We start from the raw sequence: 18,857 nt of genomic DNA, 5'->3' as shown, positions 1-18,857 counted from the left end.
CTCGCGTTAATGATGATCTCCTTCCTCGCGTTAATGTAATAAACTCATTCCTCACGCTAATGATAATAAACCCCTTCCTCACGTTAATGATAATAAACCCCTTCCTCACGTTAATGATAACAAACCCCTTCCTCACGTTAATGATAACAAACCCCTTCCTCACGTTAATGATAATCTTCTCACGTTAATGATAATAAACTCCTTCCTCGCGTTAATGATGATAATCTCCTTCCTCGCGTTAATGATAATAAACTCATTCCTCACGTTAATGATAATAAACTCATTCCTCACGTTAATGATAATAAACCCCTTCCTCACGTTAATGATAATAAACCCCTTCCTCCCGTTAATGATAACAAACCCCTTCCTCACGTTAATGATAACAAACCCCTTCCTCACGTTAATGATAATCTTCTCACGTTAATGATAAACTCCTTCCTCGCGTTAATGATGATAATCTCCTTCCTCGCGTTAATGATAATAAACTCATTCCTCACGTTAATGATAATAAACTAATTCCTCACGTTAATGATAATAAACCCCTTCCTCACGTTAATGATAATAAACCCCTTCCTCACGTTAATGATAAACCCCTTCCTCACGTTAATGATAATCTTCTCACGTTAATGATAATAAACGCCTTCCTCATGTTAATGATAATAAACCCCTTCCTCACATTAATGATAAACTCCTTCCTCATGTTAATGATAATAAACTTCCTCGCGTTAATGATAATAAACCCCTTCCTCATGTTAATGATAATAAACCCCTTCCTCACGTTAATGATAAACTCCTTCCTCATGTTAATGATAATAAACTTCCTCACGTTAATGATAATAAACTCCTTCCTCACGTTAATGATAATAAACCCCTTCCTCACGTTAATGATAATAAACTCCTTCCTCACGTTAATGATAATAAACTCCTTCCTCACATTAATGATAATAAACTCCTTCCTCACGTTAATGATAATAAACTCCTTCCTCACGTTAATGATAATAAACTCTTTCCTCACGTTAATGATAAACTCATTCCTCACGTTAATGATAATAAACTCATTCCTCACGTTAATGATAAACTCATTCCTCACGTTAATGATAATAAACTCATTCCTCACGTTAATGATAATAAACTCATTCCTCACGTTAATGATAAACTCATTCCTCACGTTAATGATAAACTCATTCCTCACGTTAATGATAATAAACTCATTCCTCACGTTAATGATAATAAACCCCTTCCTCACGTTAATGATAAACTCACGTTAATGATAAACTCATTCCTCACGTTAATGATAAACTCATTCCTCACGTTAATGATAATAAACTCATTCCTCACGTTAATGATAAACCTCTTACTCACAACCCCTTCTGCACATTAATGATGATAAACACCTTTCTCTCATGTTAATGATAATCAACATCCTACCTCAGTAATAATAAAATGCTTGCTACCTTTAATACATTGTACTGCTTCCTGACTTCAAGATTAATCCTGAATCTCTCACTCCTGATGTGAAAATCCTTCCATGTTTCTTTATTGAAAGCTCCTTTAACGGTTCCGTACTCTCTCAACAACATCCTGATTTCCCTTCAATACTACACAATTGTTTGAACTGCTGGATATACATTTCTTTTCAGAAATTGCAAAAGTCTCCACATTACGAATTATTGATAGAAGTAACTTCTTTGCAGTGTATAATTTAAGGCAGTGTAAAAATTTGCTCAGTTCTCCGGATCACCAACTTTTATTTTGCATGAAGCCATTCCTTGGGGATTGAGAGAGAATGAGCTGGGCTTTCCGAAATGGGACTTGGTGCTGAAATATTATGTTTTTCATGTATTTCTTTCAAAGATTTACCAGTAGCACAATGGGCTGAATGACCACCTTTCCTGCTTTGGTTCTCTGATTATACTCCTCCTTTCTCTGCTCCTCCCGTTTTATAGCAACGCTCACTTTAGAAAGCAGTGAATGGAATGATTTATTCCGGGACCAACGGCCATCAAATGCAGCCACATTCCGAGTCTGTCTCCCTTGGTTTTATTTCAAGGGAGTGCTCCTTCACATTGTTCCTTATGGACATCCCACCTTTCCTTTAGATGAAAGCATTTTTTTGATATTTTTCTTCTCGGGATTCCTTGTTTCTTTTTGTGAATTCTGAATGAAAAATGAGAAACCAAGAAATTATAATTGAAATACTGTAGTAATACAAGTGATTCCATTTGTTCCATATTGTCTACCCCATGAGATGCTGTTGTTGGCATAAGTAACCAATTGGGTGCAGTTAATCAGATTTATTTTTGAAAAACAATAAGCTAGTTTGCAAGCTTGTTCTGAAATGAAATGTGAATAAAGACCCCCACCCTGGGCCGGGTGGGAGAATCGCGGGGAACCGCACGAATTGTGCCATGCCGCCCAACCCCCGCACGCGATTCTCCCACGAAACCAGCGCCGCGTAAGTCGCGCCGGGCCACTCAGAGAATCGCCACAAATGGCGAGCGGCAATTCTCCAGCCTGGATGGGCCGAGCAACCGCTCCAACACGACAGGGTCCTGCCGGCGTCGTCCACCCCTGGTCGCTGCCGGCGGGAATGCTCGGGGGGGGGGGGGGGGGGGGGGCGAGGGGGCCTGTGGTGGGTGGGAAGGCGCCCTCCGAATGGGTCTGGCCTGTGATCGGCGGGCTGGCCTCCCCCCTCCCCCCAAGGCCTACATTCCGCCGCGGCCGGCCCCTGAACACCCACGCCATATTGCATCGGGGCTGGCGCGCATAAGAAGCTCCATGCGCAGGATGGCGTGGCCCAACTTCGCATGCGCAGGATTGAACTGCCCCAACTGCGCATGCGCAGGTTGGTGCGGAGGCTGGAGCGGTGTGAACCACTCCAGCGGACATGCCCGGACCCTATTCGTGCCGTCGTGAAATGTGGATAGGATAGCCCCCATAGGATTTAAGGGGCTTGGCACTGTAAACGCTGCAAAGATGTTTTACCTCATGGGAGAATCTAGAACCAGAGGACATAGTCTCAGAACAAAGGGGTGCCAATTGAAGATTGAAATGAGGAGGAATTACTTCTCTCAGAGGGTTGTGAGTCTTTGGAATTCCTTGCCACAGAGAGCTGTGGGGCAGAGTCCTTATATATATTTAAGGCTGAGATAGATGGATTCTTGATCCGTAAGGGAAATCAAGGGTTATGGGAAAAAGGTAGAAAAGCGGACGTGAGGAATGTCACATCAACTATGATCTTATTGAATGGTGGAGCAGGCTCGAGGGCCTGAACAGCCTATTCCTGCTCCTATTTCTTATGGTCTAACTGTGTGCCTTGGTGCCTTTGTTGGCATTTATTAAGATTTGCAAGTGCTGTCCTGAAACTAAGTCATCTCATTGAGCTGATTGTGCTGAAAAAAATTGGATGTCAGCTCATGACAAATGTTTAAAACTCCAGGACAGAGATTCCATTTGGCATGGTGTATCTTTTTACATGGGGCATAAAATCCGGTTCCATACTGCTTCCAATTTCACTTCAGTGTATTCAAGAAAATAATCAATGTGAGTTTTTGGGAAGAGGCTGGACAAGGAGTGGCTGCCAATCAGGAGGGCTGCTTAAATAATGGGTATTCCAATACTGCCATACTTTAATTGGAAATGTTTCCTTTTTTTCCCTCAGTTGGTGATAAAGTTCCTGCTGACATCAGGATTATCAGCATCAAATCAACAACGCTCCGAGTGGACCAGTCCATTCTCACAGGTGAGAATCTTCACAGGGCGATGGTCGGGTTCAGGGTTCATTCAGTACATCAGACATGTGACAAGTTCCACTTAGTATCTTTTTTTAATATTATGTCAATCAGATTCATTCCAACTTCATCTGTGTGGCCCGGGCAGTGGTACAACTCAGTTTAATTATGTTGACCTAATGAAGAACTCGTGCAGTTATAGATGTTCTTGGCCTGGTGAATTGATATTTCAATATTGAATTCTAGAGTAGTCTCCTTTGTGTTTAGTGCCAAGCGAATTTTATTATGTTATGTGAATGAACCAGAAGGTTCTTGTCCGTGTCAGAGCTCCAGTCCAGATTCAGTGCAGCCCTTGGGACAAATCCTGATCATCAGCTGTGTCCTGGGCCTGGTTCTGCTCTGGTTCTAGAGCTGAGTTTCACACTGTGGATTGCTCTTTATCTAGAATTATACTGTGCTTTAAGAAGGCCCTTTCCCAATAGTATTCAAGCTCAAACTCCTCAAACCTCTCCCCACCTCCAATCCACTGCATTAGGCGTACCATAGAATCAGCTGCTCACACTTAAAAACAACTTGCATTTATACCATTTACATAGCAGCTATCATGACCCCAGGATATCCCAAAGTGTTTTACAGCCAATGGAATACATTGAAGCATAGTCCCTGTTGTAATGTAGGAAATGCAGCAACCAGTCTGTGCACACATAGCTCCCACAAATAGCAATGTGATTGGGGGCACGTTTACTGATGTTGGATTTTGGCCAGAACACTGGTGAAATCTCCCTGTTTAATGTGATTCCCCGTCTACTCCCAGGCTTCTGCTGATCTTGCTCAGAATCAGCCAATCACAGCTCTACCAAGGAAGTGTATGACCTACAAATGAAGCAAAGTAACATCACCAGGCTCCCTTCAATGGTGACGAGCTAAGCTTCATATCAATGGGGTATGACTGAAGCTGACAGAGTGCTAGTTGTTAACTGGAGCTGGCACTATGAAATGCTGGTAAGATGTAGTGCCTGGAGAATGCGAGAACAGTGCTATACCATACTGTTCAAGGAATGTGAGGGTGCAAATCCCTACTAATATTGGTCTGACAACTGTGGCAATTAATGGGCTGGATCATGCCTTAGAAATTCCAGGATTTTAAATTAAAATAGATGTTTCTCGGACTAAGTCAACCGGGCTGACGGGTGGGACATTTTTGATTTATTATAAACATTGTTGTGTTAACAAAGAGGCCTATATTCTCTTGAGGCCTGAGACAAAATTTAAACCAATGCCTATATTGTTGCCATACCTGTGTTACAGCTTAGAACCCCCATTTCTAAAACACTTAATCTACGTCAAATCAAAATAAAGCTGTTTGAAAACATAACCTGAAATCCCAGCTAATGGATTTCCAGAGTGAGGAAAGTCTGTTCCAGGTATAAAAGATGCCGATCTGACTGTAGTATGGAAGCTGTCCTGATTTGATTATGGATTTTTAAAATTCCTTGTGTTTCTCTTCTCCAACCCCCCCCCCCCCCCCCCCGCCTCTGCCCTTCACCAGCACCCTGCCCACAGTCCCATCCCTGGCCCTGTGCCCCCTCGTGTTTTCCGGCTGATGGGAAAGTACCTTTTTCCAATAAGAAGGGATCCAAGTAATGCCACCTGCATAATGAGCTCACTGTTTGGCATGTAGAGAGTTTGGCATGGCAACATCATCAATCTGAACTCTGGGCACTACTCGTTTGCTAACTGACATGCGGAAAATAAATGACAGAAAGTCGAATGGTTCAAAATAAATCTCTGAGTGTTGAACTGCGTTATCTTTGCTTCAACTAAATGTTGTCTTTTTATTTTGCTAATTCTTCTTGCCATTCGTAAAAATGCCATGAGGAAAGAGGAAAATCAAAAAAATTGTAACCTCTCAAAGACTTGTAAACAATATCAAAAAGGCTCCTTCAACAGCATCTCCAAAACACCTGATCTCTATCATCTAGAGGACGAGCGTAGCAGACGCCTAGGAACTTCACCACCTGCAAGTTCCTCTCCAAGCCCCACACCACCCTGACTTGGAACTATATTGCCATTCCTTTACGTGAAACTCCCTCTAACAACCCTGTGGATTTAGAAAAGCAGTATATTATTTAAATGGCGAGAGATTGCTGAATACAGAGGGATCTGGGTGTCCTAGGACATGAATTACAAAAACTTAGCATTTAGGTACAGCAAGTGATTAGGAAAACAAATGGAATGTTATTTATTGTAAGGGGAATGGAATATAAAAGTAGGGATGTTTTACATTTGTAAAGGGTATCGGTGAGGGCACATCTGGAGTACAGTGTACAGATTTGGTCTTATTTAAGAAAGGGTATGATTGCATTAAAAGCAGTTCAAAAGATTCACTTGACTGATTCCTGGGATGAGGGAGTTATCCTAAATTGAAAAGTTGGACCTGTATCCATTGAAGTTTAGAAGAATGAGAAGTGATTTTATTGAAACGTTTCAAATCCTGAGGGGATTTGACAGGAGGGATGCTGAGAGGATGTTTCTCCCTGTTGCAGAGACTAGCACTAGGGGATGCTGTTTAAAAATAAGGGAAAATAAAGTCTCCACTTAAGATGGAGGTAAGAAGAAATGTTTTCTGAGGTTCATGAGTCTTTGGAGCTCCCTTCCCCAGAGAGTGGTGGAGGCAGGGTCAGTGACTATGTTTAAGGCAGAGGTAGACTGATTCTTGATTAATAAGGGAGTCAGAGGTCATCAGGGGTATCATAGAATTTACAGTGCAGAAGGAGGCCATTCAGCCCATCGAGTCTGCCCCGGCTCTTGGAAAGAGCACCCTACCCAAGGTTAACACCTTCACCCTATCCCCATAACCCAGTAACCCCACCCAACACTAAGGGCAATTTTGGACACTAAGGGCAATTTATCATGGCCAATCCACCTAACCTGCACATCTTTGGACTGTGGGAGGAAACCAGAGCACCCGGAGGAAACCCACGCACACACGGGGAGGATGCGCAGACAGTGACCCAAGCCGGAATTGAACCTGGGACCTTGGAACTGTGAAGCGATTGTGCTATCCACAATGCTACCGTGCTGCCCACAAGTAGGCTGAGTTGAGTCCACAATCGGAGCAGCCATGATCTTGGTGAAAGGCGGAGCTGGCTCGAATGGCCTATTATTCCCAATTCATATCTTCACACCTACACCTACATCTTCACAGCAGCTCAACAGGTGACTCACCAGCACATAGGTAGAAAGAGGGATGAGTCCTGAGAGCCGATTTGGGGGAGGATCTAGGAAAGAGATTGAAAAGCAAGACCTCTAAGGCAGTAATCCCAGGATTACTCCGAGTACTCCGTGCTAGTGAGCATAGAAATAGGAGCATGGGTCGATTGAATGTACGGATAGAGAAATGCTGTCGGAGGGAGGGTTTTAGATTTCTGGGGCATTGGGATGGGTTCTAGGGCAGGTGGGAGCTGTGCAAGGAAGTTGGATACACCGTAACAGGACTGGTACTAATATTTCCCAGAGAGATTTGTTAGTGCTGTTGGGGAGGTTTTAAATTGACTTGTCAGGGGGTTGTGAACCCGGGAGGGAAGTAATTCAGATAAGAGGGAGAGGAAGTTGGCAATGGGAAGTACAGAAATAGTAAATGAAAGTGGAAGGCAGCAGAAACAAAGAAGAATTCTCAAAATAAAATATTTAAATAAAGTCAAAATATAGATTAATGTTAAAAAAGCAGAATTAAAGACACTACCTGAATGCAAGCAGCATTTGCAACAAGATAGGTGAATTGATGTCATGAATAGAAGTGAATGGATGTGATCTAATTACCATTACTGAGACGTGGCGGCAGGGTGATCAAGATGAGAACTAGATATTCATGGAATGTAACATTAGGAAGGACAAGCAAAGAAAGATGGGGCAGCGTTGATAAGGGATGTGGAAGAGGATCTTAGATCGGAAATAGCAAGGTGTAATATCGGTTTGGGTGGAGCTAAGAAACTGCAAGGGGCAGCAAACAAATGGTGAGAGTTATTTACATTGCACCAAACTGTTGGACATGGTCTAAATCAGAAAATTAGAATATAGTAATCTTGGGGGGGGGGGGGATTTCAATCTACACATAAACTGGGTAAACCTAATGAGCACTAATAATAATATAATCTTTATTATTGCCACAAGTAAGCTTACACTAACACTGCAATGAAGTTACTGTGAAAATCCCGTAGTTGCCACACTCAAACAGGATAGACACGAGGAGAATTCAGAATGTCCAATTGATCTAACAGCACGTCTTTCGGGACTTGTCGGAGGAAACCGGAGCACCCGGAGGAAACCCAGGCAAACACTGGGAGAACGTGCAGACTCCACACAGCCAGTGACCCAAGCGGGAATCGAACCCGGGACCTGGCGCTGTGAAGCAACAGTGCTAATCACTGTGCCGCCCTACTGCAGTAGAGTACAAATTTCGATAGCAGTATGTTGAGGGGCCAACTGGAGAACAGATTATTTTAAATGCAGTAATATATAATGAGAGAGGGTTACTTAACAATCTTGTTGTAAAAGTACCCTTAGGGAAAAGTGACAATAATATGTTTGAACTTTCCACTAATTTTGAAAACAATGCTGTTCAATCCAAAACTTGAGGTCTTAATTCTAAGCAAAGGAAACTATGAAGGTATGACAGGCAAATTGGTGAATTGTGGTGGAAGGGGATGGGTATTAGTAAAACAAAGTAGTATTGGAGAAAGCCAAAAAATCCCCATAACCTGTTGATATACATCCCCAGTGTGTTGAAAGAGGTGGTTGTGAAGATGGGGAATGATTTGGTAAGCATCTTTCAAAATTATGTAGCTTCTGGAATAGTTCCTGTGGATTGGAAAGTAGCAAATATAGCCCTGTTAATTTAAGAAACGAGGGAGAAAGAAAACGAGGAACTCCAGACCTGTTGACGTGAGGTCAGTTGTAGAAAAAATGTTGGAATCTATTGTAAAGAATGTGCTAACCATTAGTGAACCAGATGGGTTTTAACGACAATCAGCAATGGTTTCATGGTCGTTATTAGAATTTTAATTCCAGATTTTTTTATCAAAATCAAATTTCGCCATCGTGGGATTCGAGCCTCTGAGCATTACCCTGGGGGTGGTGATTACTAATCCAGTGACAATACCTCAACAATGCCATACGCCAGTGTCTTGGGCCACAGCTATTCACAATCATATCGCTGATTTGGATGTGGGGGCAAAATGTCATATTTCCAAGTTTTCTGATGACAAAAAATGATGATGGAATGTCAATTGTGAGAAGGATACAAAAAAGGCTTAAAGGGAAATTGGACAGACTTGATGAGTGGGCAGGAACATTACATAATGTGGATAAGTGTGATATTATTCACTTTGGCAGGAGGAACGGAGGTGTATTTCTTTAATAGTGAGAAATTGGGATGTGTTGATGTCCAAAGGGATCTGGGCGTCTTTGTTCATGAGTCACTGCAAGTCAACATGCAGGTACAGCAAGCAATTAATTAAGAAGGCAAATGGTACGTTGGCACTTATCGCAAGAGGGGTTGAGTACAAGAGTAGCGAAGTCTTGTTTCAATTGTACAGAACCTTGGTCAGACTGCACCTGGAGTTTTGTATACAGGTTTGGTTTCTTTATCTGAGGAAGGATATACGTTCCTTAGAGGGAGTGCAGCGAAGGTTCACCAGACTAATTGCAGGATGGTGGGACTGTCCTATGAGGAGGGATTGAGGAAACTGCGCCTGCATTCTCTAGAGTTTCGAAAAATGAGTTCCGATCTCATTGAAACTTACAATCTTCTAAAGGGGCTAGAAGGGTAAATGCAGGAAGGACGTTTCCCTTGGTTTGGCGGCGGGGTGGGGGGTGGTCTCAAACCAGGAAACATATTCTCAGAAAGAGGGGCAGGCCATTTCAGACTGAGAGGAGGGACTTTTTCGCTCAGAGGGTGGTGAATATTTAGAATTCTCTACCACAGAGGACTGAGGGGCTCTGTCATTTGAGTATGTTCAAGACCGAGATCAGTAGATTTCTAGATACCAATGATATCAAGAAATATGGAGATAATGCAGGAAAATGGATTGAGGGAGATGATGAGTCATGATCTATTTGAGTATGCTCAAGGGGCTGAATAGCTTACGCCTCCTAGTTTTCGATGTTCCTGCCTCTTCAAGGGCAGTTAGGAATGGGCCAGGGGTGAGCTTGCAACCAGCTCAGCCAAGCTTGTACAATGCAGACAGGGCCCATGCTTTCCACCTCCATAAGCCCAAACCAAACCCCAAGGAATATACCCTCGACCATTGCCAGCAACATGTGTTATCACAACCACTGACTCCAGTGTCACCTTACCTGACCCCGTCCTTACCTTCATAGAATACTTAAATAAATACTGTTCTGAATACAATACACTTTCCAAATAAAAGGTGGGAAACAGTAGAATGGGTAAACACCTCGATGGAAATTATTTTGTAAAAGGTTGAGAGGGTTAGGTATGACTCCATTGCCTCCTGAGTAGTCTGCCTGGGGATTAAGTTGAAAGTTAAAGGAGAGGCTGATGAGTTTATTAATAAGCAGGGATTTGGGAGCCAGTGGCACGTTTTGCTGCAGTGCATGCTCCTTGTTAGTCATCTGAGCTCTGGGCCTCCAGTCTTCAGTGAAGAATTTGTCCTTGTGAGCTTTTAAATGTACTTGATGACAAATTGATCTTTCATTCAGTTCAGCAAAAGACCCAAACCTAACTAAAGGAGATTAAACCAGTTGATAGAATCCAATCTGAAGACACTCAGCAGGTCAGGAGAGAGAAGCAGAGTAACGGGGAGATTTTTCCAACCCTCCTGAAGGTGGGATCTGGCGTTTCCACACAGTCAGTGGAGCTTTAAGTAGTCTGCCGTATTTTATGCCGCCATCACCACGTTTTCAGCTGCAAAATTCCACCAATGTTTTGAGTTGAATTACGACTCTCTCTTTCAAAACTTACTCTTGTGCCTTTGAAACAAGTGTTGATGTTCACAAAAGTAGCCAGTGAACTCCAGAAAAAGTGATGCACGGTGACACAGTGGTTAGCACTGCTGCCTCACGGCTCCAGGGACACTGGTTCAAATCCGGCTCGGGTGACTGTGTGCAGGTTGCACTTTCTCCCTATGGTGCATGGGTTCTCTCCGGACGCTCCGGTTTCCTCCCACAGTCCAAAGATGTGCAGGTTTGGTGGATTGGCCATGCTAAATTGCCCCTTGGTGTCCAATAGGATAGGTGGGGTTACTGGGCTACAGGGATAGGGTGGAGGGTGTGGTCTTAAGTAGGGTGCTCTTTCCAAGGCCGGTGCAAACGTGATGGGCCGAGTGGCTTCCTCCTGCACTGTAGATTCTATGATTTTTCTGAAAGCCAGCTTCATGCACTGGCCTCCTGATTTGAAACTTTCCATTGAGCATCATTCACGATGCCTTTGTACTGAGCACATCAAACTGGAGGAACGATATTTACTCTGCAGTGTGGAAACACGGGACATTTTGTAGTCTGTGCCTTCAGTATGATCATTCAGTGAGTGTTCAATGAAGGACAAGTACACATCACCTGTGAAAGAAGAGCAATCACAAATTGAACCGGTCCCAGAAATAAAATAGCTGACTGATGTAGAAAGTGTGCTGCAAATGACAGACACTGCCCAAAAATCAATTGGGGAAAAAAAATCACTGCCGCATGTGTCCAGCTCTATCCATCTCCTTGAATACAACCTTCAATTCCTGTGACGTGAGATCAAATCTAGTCCAGCTGAATTCTACCTGTTAGCCAAAGGTTTGTTTTTGAAAGTTTGTGTACCTTCATACAAACATCTGACACAAAACTGCCCCGAGCCTGGTCCTCTGCCTCAGATGTGGTCCAAGGACAACTGATATGTTGCCTGGAGCATACTGTTGGATCAGAGTGGAGGAGGCTGGGCACCAGTGATGGGCAACCTTGGTCAGTGAGTGGGCTGCATCAGTGGCCCTCCTTCATCTCACTGGGCCCCAAGATTGAAATTGGGTTAGTTCAGTAACTATGACCCCCATAAATAAGATTAAATACATTTAAAACACATTGAATATTTTATAAAAATATTTCATAACCATTTAGCTCACTTGGTTAGACAGTGGGCTTGTGATGCAGAGCAAGGCCAGCAGCACGTTTAGGAGCTGTCCATCGGTTAGTTTAGGAAGGCACCCATTACCCATTGGTTAGTTTAGGAAGGCTCCCATTGCCCATTGGTTAGTTTGGGAAGACACCCACTGTCCATTGGTTAGTTTGGCAAAACACCCACTGCCTATTGGTTAGTTTAGGAAGCTGTCCATCGGTTAGTTTAGGAAGGCACCCATTACCCATTGATTAGTTTAGGAAGGCACCCACTGCCCAGTTTAGGAAGCTGTCCATTGGCTAGTTTGGGAACCATGATGTGGAGATGCCGGCGTTGGACTGGGGTGAGCACAGTAAAGTCTTACAACATTGGTTAGTTTGGGAAGACACCCATTGCCCATTGGTTAGTTAATTTCCCATACCAGCTGAGGTTATTCATGAGGGTCCCGTCTTCTCAACCGTGCCACTCGCCTGAGGTGTGATCAGGTTAAATCACCACCAGTCAGCTCACCTCGTCAAAGGGGAAAGCAGACCATAGTCATATGGGACGATGATGACTTTAGCTTACCTTACCTTGGGAGATGTGCGTGGGAAGTTTATTACACAGAGGGTGGTGGGTGCCTGGAATGCTTTGCCAGCGGAGGTGGTAGAGACGGGCACGATAGCATCATTTAAGATGCATCTAGACAGATATATGAACGGGCGGGGAACAGAGGGAAGTAGATCCTTGGAAAATAGGCGACGGGTTTAGATAAAGGATTTGGATCTGCGCAGGCTGGGAGGGCCTAAGGGCCTGTTCCTGTGCTGTAATTTTCTTTGTATATAAAATGCTTAATTATTTATATATCAATAGGGCTATCATCAACGTCAAGTCGTTAAAACAAAAGATATATTTACACTTTGGTGGGAGTTCACTGCTTTCCCAGTCAATGTTGTGAGCAATCAGCCCGCACCTCACTTCATTTGCCCTTTCTTTAGCTGGGAATCACTTCAGTCATACAGATAGGAAAAAAAAAACTACACGGACAGAAATCAGCAGAATGTGGCAACTCTGCACATGGGCAACGGTCAAAAAAATGTCTGGTGAGCCGCACTCAGAACCCAGTTAGGCTGCGTGTATCCCCCGGACTGCCAAATTGCCCACCACGTCTATACGTTATGGTATATCTGATCTCAATGTTGACAGTAAGCACCTGAAATGGGGATGCTATCCCATTCCCAGAATGAACAACTCCCATCATCGAAGGCAAAACAAAATTGTAAATGTGGTGAGGAGGTTAGATTAAAATAAACCCAATTACAGATTTGTTAGTTTGGGAAACTACCCATTACCCATTGGTTAGTTTGGGGAAGCTGTCCATTGGTTAGTTTGAGAAGCTGCCCATTGGTTAGTTTGGGAAGACACCCATTACCCATTGGTTAGTTTGGGAAGCCACCCACTGCCCATTGGTTAGTTTAGGAGCTGTCCATCGGTTAGTTTAGGAAGGCACCCATTACCCATTGGTTAGTTTGGGAAGGCACCCTCTGCCCATTGGTTAGTTTAAGAGCTGTCCATCGGTTAGTTTAGGAAGGCACCCATTACCCGTTAGCGAGAAGAAGGTTAAGAGGTGACTTAATAGAGGCATACAAAATGATCAGAGGGTTAGATAGGGTGGACAGTGAGAGCCTTCTCCCGCGGATGGAGGTGGCTAGCACGAGGGGACATAGCCTTAAATTGAGGGGTAATAGATATAGGACAGAGGTCAGAGGTGGGTTTTTTACGCAAAGAGTGGTGAGGCCATGGAATGCCCTACCTGCAACAGTAGTGAACTCGCCAACATTGAGGGCATTTAAAAGTTTATTGGATAAGCATATGGATGATAAGGGCATAGTGTAGGTTAGATGGCCTTTAGTTTTTTTCCATGTCGGTGCAACATCGAGGGCCGAAGGGCCTGTACTGCGCTGTATCGTTCTATGTTCTATTACCCATTGGTTAGTTTAGGAAGGCTCCCATTGTCCATTGGTTATTTTGGGAAGACACCCACTGTCCATTGGTTAGTTGGGAAGACACCCACTGTCCATTGGTTAGTTTGGGAAGCTGTCCATTGGTTAGTTTGGCAAAACACCCACTGCCTATTGGTTAGTTTAGGAAGCTGTCCATTGCTTAGTTTAGGAAGGCACCCATTACCCATTGGTTAGTTTAGGAAGGCACCCACTGCCCAGTTTAGGAAGCTGTCCATTGGTTAGTTTGGGAAGACACCCACTGTCCATTAGTTAGTTTGGGAACCATGATGTGGAGATGCCAGCGTTGGACTGGGGTGAGCACAGTAAAGTCTTACAACACCAGGTTAAAGTTCAACAGGTCTGTTTTGAATCACTAGCTTTAGGCGCACTGCTCCTTCCTCAAATTCACCTGAGGAAGGAGCAATGCTCCGAAAGCTAATGATTCAAAACAAACCTGTTGGACTTTAACCTGATGTTGTAAGACTTCTTACTTAGTTTGGGAAGACACCCACTGTCCATTGGTTAGTTTAGGAAGCTGTCCATTGGTTAGTTTGGGAAGACACCCACTGTCCATTGGTTAGTTTGGGAAGCTGTCCATTGGTTAGTTTGGGAAGACACCCACTGTCCATTGGTTAGTTTGGGAAGCTGTCCATTGGTTAATTTGGGAAGACACCCACTGTCCATTGGTTAGTTTGGGAGGACACCCACTGTCCATTGTTTAGTTTGGGAAGACACCCACTGCCCATTGGTTAGTTTGGCAAGACACCCACTGTCCATTGGTTAGTTTGGGAAGACACCCACTGTCCATTGGTTAGTTTGGGAAGACACCCACTGTCCATTGGTTAGTTTGTGAAGACACCCACTGCCCATTGGTTAATTTGGGAAGACACCCACTGTCCATTGGTTAGTTTGGGAAGACACCCACTGTCCATTGGTTAGTTTGGGAAGACACCCACTGTCCATTGGTTAGTTTGGGAAGACACCCACTGCCCATTGGTTAGTTTGGAAAGACACCCACTGTCCATTGGTTAGTTTGGGAAGACACCCACTGTCCATTGGTTAGTTTGGGAAGACACCCACTGTCCATTGGTTAGTTTAGGAAGACACCCACTGTCCATTGGTTAGCTTGGGAAGACACCCACTGCCCATTGGTTAGTTTGGGAAGACACCCACTGCCCATTGGTTAGTTTGGGAAGACACCCACTGCCCATTGGTTAGTTTGGGAAGACACCCACCGCCCATTGGTTAGTTTGGGAAGACACCCACCGTCCATTGGTTAGTTTGGGAAGACACCCACTGTCCATTGGTTAATTTGGGAACCATGATGTGGAGATGCCGGCATTGGACTGGGGTGAGCACAGTAAAGTCTTACAACACCAGGTTAAAGTTCAACAGGTTTGTTTTGAATCACTAGCTTTAGGCGCACTGCTCCTTCCTCAAATTTACCTGAGGAAGGAGCAATGCTCCGAAAGCTAGTGATTCAAAACAAACCTGTTGGACTTTAACCTGGTGTTGTAAGACTTCTTACTTAGTTTGGGAAGACACCCACTGTCCATTGGTTAGTTTAGGAAGCTGTCCATTGGTTAATTTGGGAAGACACCCACTGTCCATTGGTTAGTTTGGGAGGACACCCACTGTCCATTGTTTAGTTTGGGAAGACACCCACTACCCATTGGTTAGTTTGGCAAGACACCCACTGTCCATTGGTTAGTTTGGGAAGACACCCACTGTCCATTGGTTAGTTTGGGAAGACACCCACTGTCCATTGGTTAGTTTGTGAAGACACCCACTGCCCATTGGTTAATTTGGGAAGACACCCACTGTCCATTGGTTAGTTTGGGAAGACACCCACTGTCCATTGGTTAGTTTGGGAAGACACCCACTGTCCATTGGTTAGTTTGGGAAGACACCCACTGCCCATTGGTTAGTTTGGGAAGACACCCACTGTCCATTGGTTAGTTTGGGAAGACACCCACTGTCCATTGGTTAGTTTGGGAAGACACCCACTGTCCATTGGTTAGTTTAGGAAGACACCCACTGTCCATTGGTTAGCTTGGGAAGACACCCACTGCCCATTGGTTAGTTTGGGAAGACACCCACTGCCCATTGGTTAGTTTGGGAAGACACCCACTGCCCATTGGTTAGTTTGGGAAGACACCCACCGCCCATTGGTTAGTTTGGGAAGACACCCACCGTCCATTGGTTAGTTTGGGAAGACACCCACTGTCCATTGGTTAATTTGGGAACCATGATGTGGAGATGCCGGCATTGGACTGGGGTGAGCACAGTAAAGTCTTACAACACCAGGTTAAAGTTCAACAGGTTTGTTTTGAATCACTAGCTTTAGGCGCACTGCTCCTTCCTCAAATTTACCTGAGGAAGGAGCAATGCTCCGAAAGCTAGTGATTCAAAACAAACCTGTTGGACTTTAACCTGGTGTTGTAAGACTTCTTACTTAGTTTGGGAAGACACCCACTGTCCATTGGTTAGTTTAGGAAGCTGTCCATTGGTTAATTTGGGAAGACACCCACTGTCCATTGGTTAGTTTGGGAGGACACCCACTGTCCATTGTTTAGTTTGGGAAGACACCCACTGCCCATTGGTTAGTTTGGGAAGACACCCACTGTCCATTGGTTAGTTTGGGAAGACACCCACTGTCCATTGGTTAGTTTGGGAAGACACCCACTGTCCATTGGTTAGTTTGTGAAGACACCCACTGCCCATTGGTTAATTTGGGAAGACACCCACTGTCCATTGGTTAGTTTGGGAAGACACCCACTGTCCATTGGTTAGTTTGGGAAGACACCCACTGTCCATTGGTTAGTTTGGGAAGACACCCACTGCCCATTGGTTAGTTTGGGAAGACACCCACTGTCCATTGGTTAGTTTGGGAAGACACCCACTGTCCATTGGTTAGTTTGGGAAGACACCCACTGCCCATTGGTTAGTTTGGGAAGACACCCACTGTCCATTGGTTAGTTTAGGAAGACACCCACTGCCCATTGGTTAGTTTAGGAAGACACCCACTGTCCATTGGTTAGTTTAGGAAGACACCCATTGTTCTGCTGGTGTCAGATTCTGAAATGTTATCAACAGAGATTGCTCTGTGAGGTGGCAGAGGGGGTGCCGTAACTTCGGTTGTTTAAGAATGCCGGCAGTGTCTATCCTAAAGATTTTGAAGAATGAGAAGCTCTTTTATTGAAATTCCTAAGCTACAATGCTAAAGGTGAGATTAATAATTAAGCAGAACTAGCTCTGTAAGGTTTCTGATTGGGAAATGGTGGCAGTTTCGTGTCTCGTTTTGAATTTACTCTGAATCGTTGTGACTAGGGATTGCGTTATCGGTATTTTTTAAATGCTGTCTCGGGTGGGAAAAGTGGTGTATCACCCATTGGCTCTGCTGCTGGCTCTTCCTGCCAAATATTTTGAAAGTTTGAAAAATTGCTGGAGGCAGGTCGCACACTCACAAGCCTACCCCACTGACAACGTTGGCCTCGGCAATAAAGGGAACTCTCCCACTTTTACCGCCTGCAATCAGGCATATTGGAAGGATATACAAGCATGGTAGCCTTCTATCGACATTGTGGCATTCACCAAACTGACCTGGATGAGCCATATAAATACTGTGGCTATCAGAACAGGTCAGATTCTGGGAATTCTGTCTCGGGTAACCCACCTTCTGACTCCCCAAAGCCTGTCCGCCATCTACAAGGCACAAGTATGGAGTGTGATGGGATGCTCTCCACTTACCTAGATTAATGCATCTCCAACACTTGACACCATCTAGGACAATACAGCCCACATGATTGGCATTCAATCCCTCCACCACCAACGCACAGTAGCAGCCGTGTGTTCCATCTACAAGGTGCACTTCAGGAACTCGCCAAGGCTCCGTTGACGGCATCTTCCAAACCCATGATCGCTACCATCTAGAAGGACAAGGGCAGCAGATAAATGGGAGCAACACCACCTGGAAGTTCCCATCCCAGCTGCACACCATCCTGACTTGGAAATGTATCGCTGTTCCTTTACTGTCACTGGGTCAAAATCTTGAAACAGCCTGACTAACAGCACTGTGAGTGTACCCACATCACATGGGTTCCAGCGGTTCAAAAAGTCAGCTCACCACCACCTTCTCGAGGGCAATTGGGGATGGGCAATAAATGTTGGCCTACCCAGTGATGTTAACAACCCCATGAATGAATTTTTAAAAAGGCTGACAGTCAACCAGTTTGGTCATGTTATGAACACGCCTTGCAAGGCCATCAAGTCCTAAAGTGGGATTTGAACCTAGAATTTCTGGGTGTGAAAGGAGAATGTGGGTATGTATAATATTCTTACAATCAGTGTGACCAGCTTACATGGGATGTTGCGTCAGCTCCACAAGATGGTGGATTATATCATGATGGATTATTCTAGGAATAATACCAAGAAACAGCCTTCCCCATATTCAGAAATTTAGTTAAAAATGAATTAATCCCTAAAGTTGTGTAAATGTTAACCTCTCCTTGCTAATGGTGGTCATGCTCTGGCATCAATGCCGATTGGATTGGATTGGTTTATTCTCACGTGTACCGAGGTACAGTGAAAAGTATTGTTCTGTGTGCAACTCAAATAGATCATTCCGTACATGAAAAGAAAATGCTTAATAGGGTAAACACAAAGTACACAATGTAAATACATAGACACAGGCATCAGGTGAAGCAGACGGAGTGTAGTACTACTCAGTAGAGAAGATGTGTGAAGAGATCAGATCAGTCCATAAGAGGATCCTGGGTTTTATTCACACTGAGTTACACAGTTAGTAACCACTGGCTTTACTTATCCACTCGCAACCCCGACAGATTATTGACTTTTCTTTTGTGTCTTTGTATGTTTCATGCTTCCTCACTGTAACCCTTTGTTTTCTGTGTCCAGGGGAGTCGGTCTCTGTCATCAAGCACAGTGATCCTGTACCAGACCCTAGAGCTGTGAACCAGGACAAGAAGAACATGTTATTTTCGGTATGTATGGAAGCAACAGTGATGA

General features: G+C 44.2%; 1 protein-coding gene across 2 annotated transcripts in view; it reads left to right on the top strand.

The window, feature by feature from the left end:
- atp2a3 (ATPase sarcoplasmic/endoplasmic reticulum Ca2+ transporting 3) overlaps positions 1-18,857 on the top strand; it is a 310,265-nt gene that overhangs the window by 139,347 nt on the left and 152,061 nt on the right. For both annotated transcript variants that reach the window (XM_038813618.1, XM_038813617.1), the window contains exons 6-7: positions 3,662-3,742; positions 18,747-18,832. In XM_038813618.1, coding sequence (XP_038669546.1) covers positions 3,662-3,742; positions 18,747-18,832 — 167 coding nt within the window. The remainder of the gene's footprint in view (positions 1-3,661; positions 3,743-18,746; positions 18,833-18,857) is intronic.

This window comes from Scyliorhinus canicula, chromosome 12 (assembly GCF_902713615.1).
Source record: "Scyliorhinus canicula chromosome 12, sScyCan1.1, whole genome shotgun sequence".
Classification (NCBI taxonomy): Eukaryota; Metazoa; Chordata; class Chondrichthyes; order Carcharhiniformes; family Scyliorhinidae; genus Scyliorhinus; species Scyliorhinus canicula.
The sequence above is the reverse complement of the archived record's forward strand: the minus strand, read 5'-3'. Positions and strand labels throughout refer to the sequence as shown.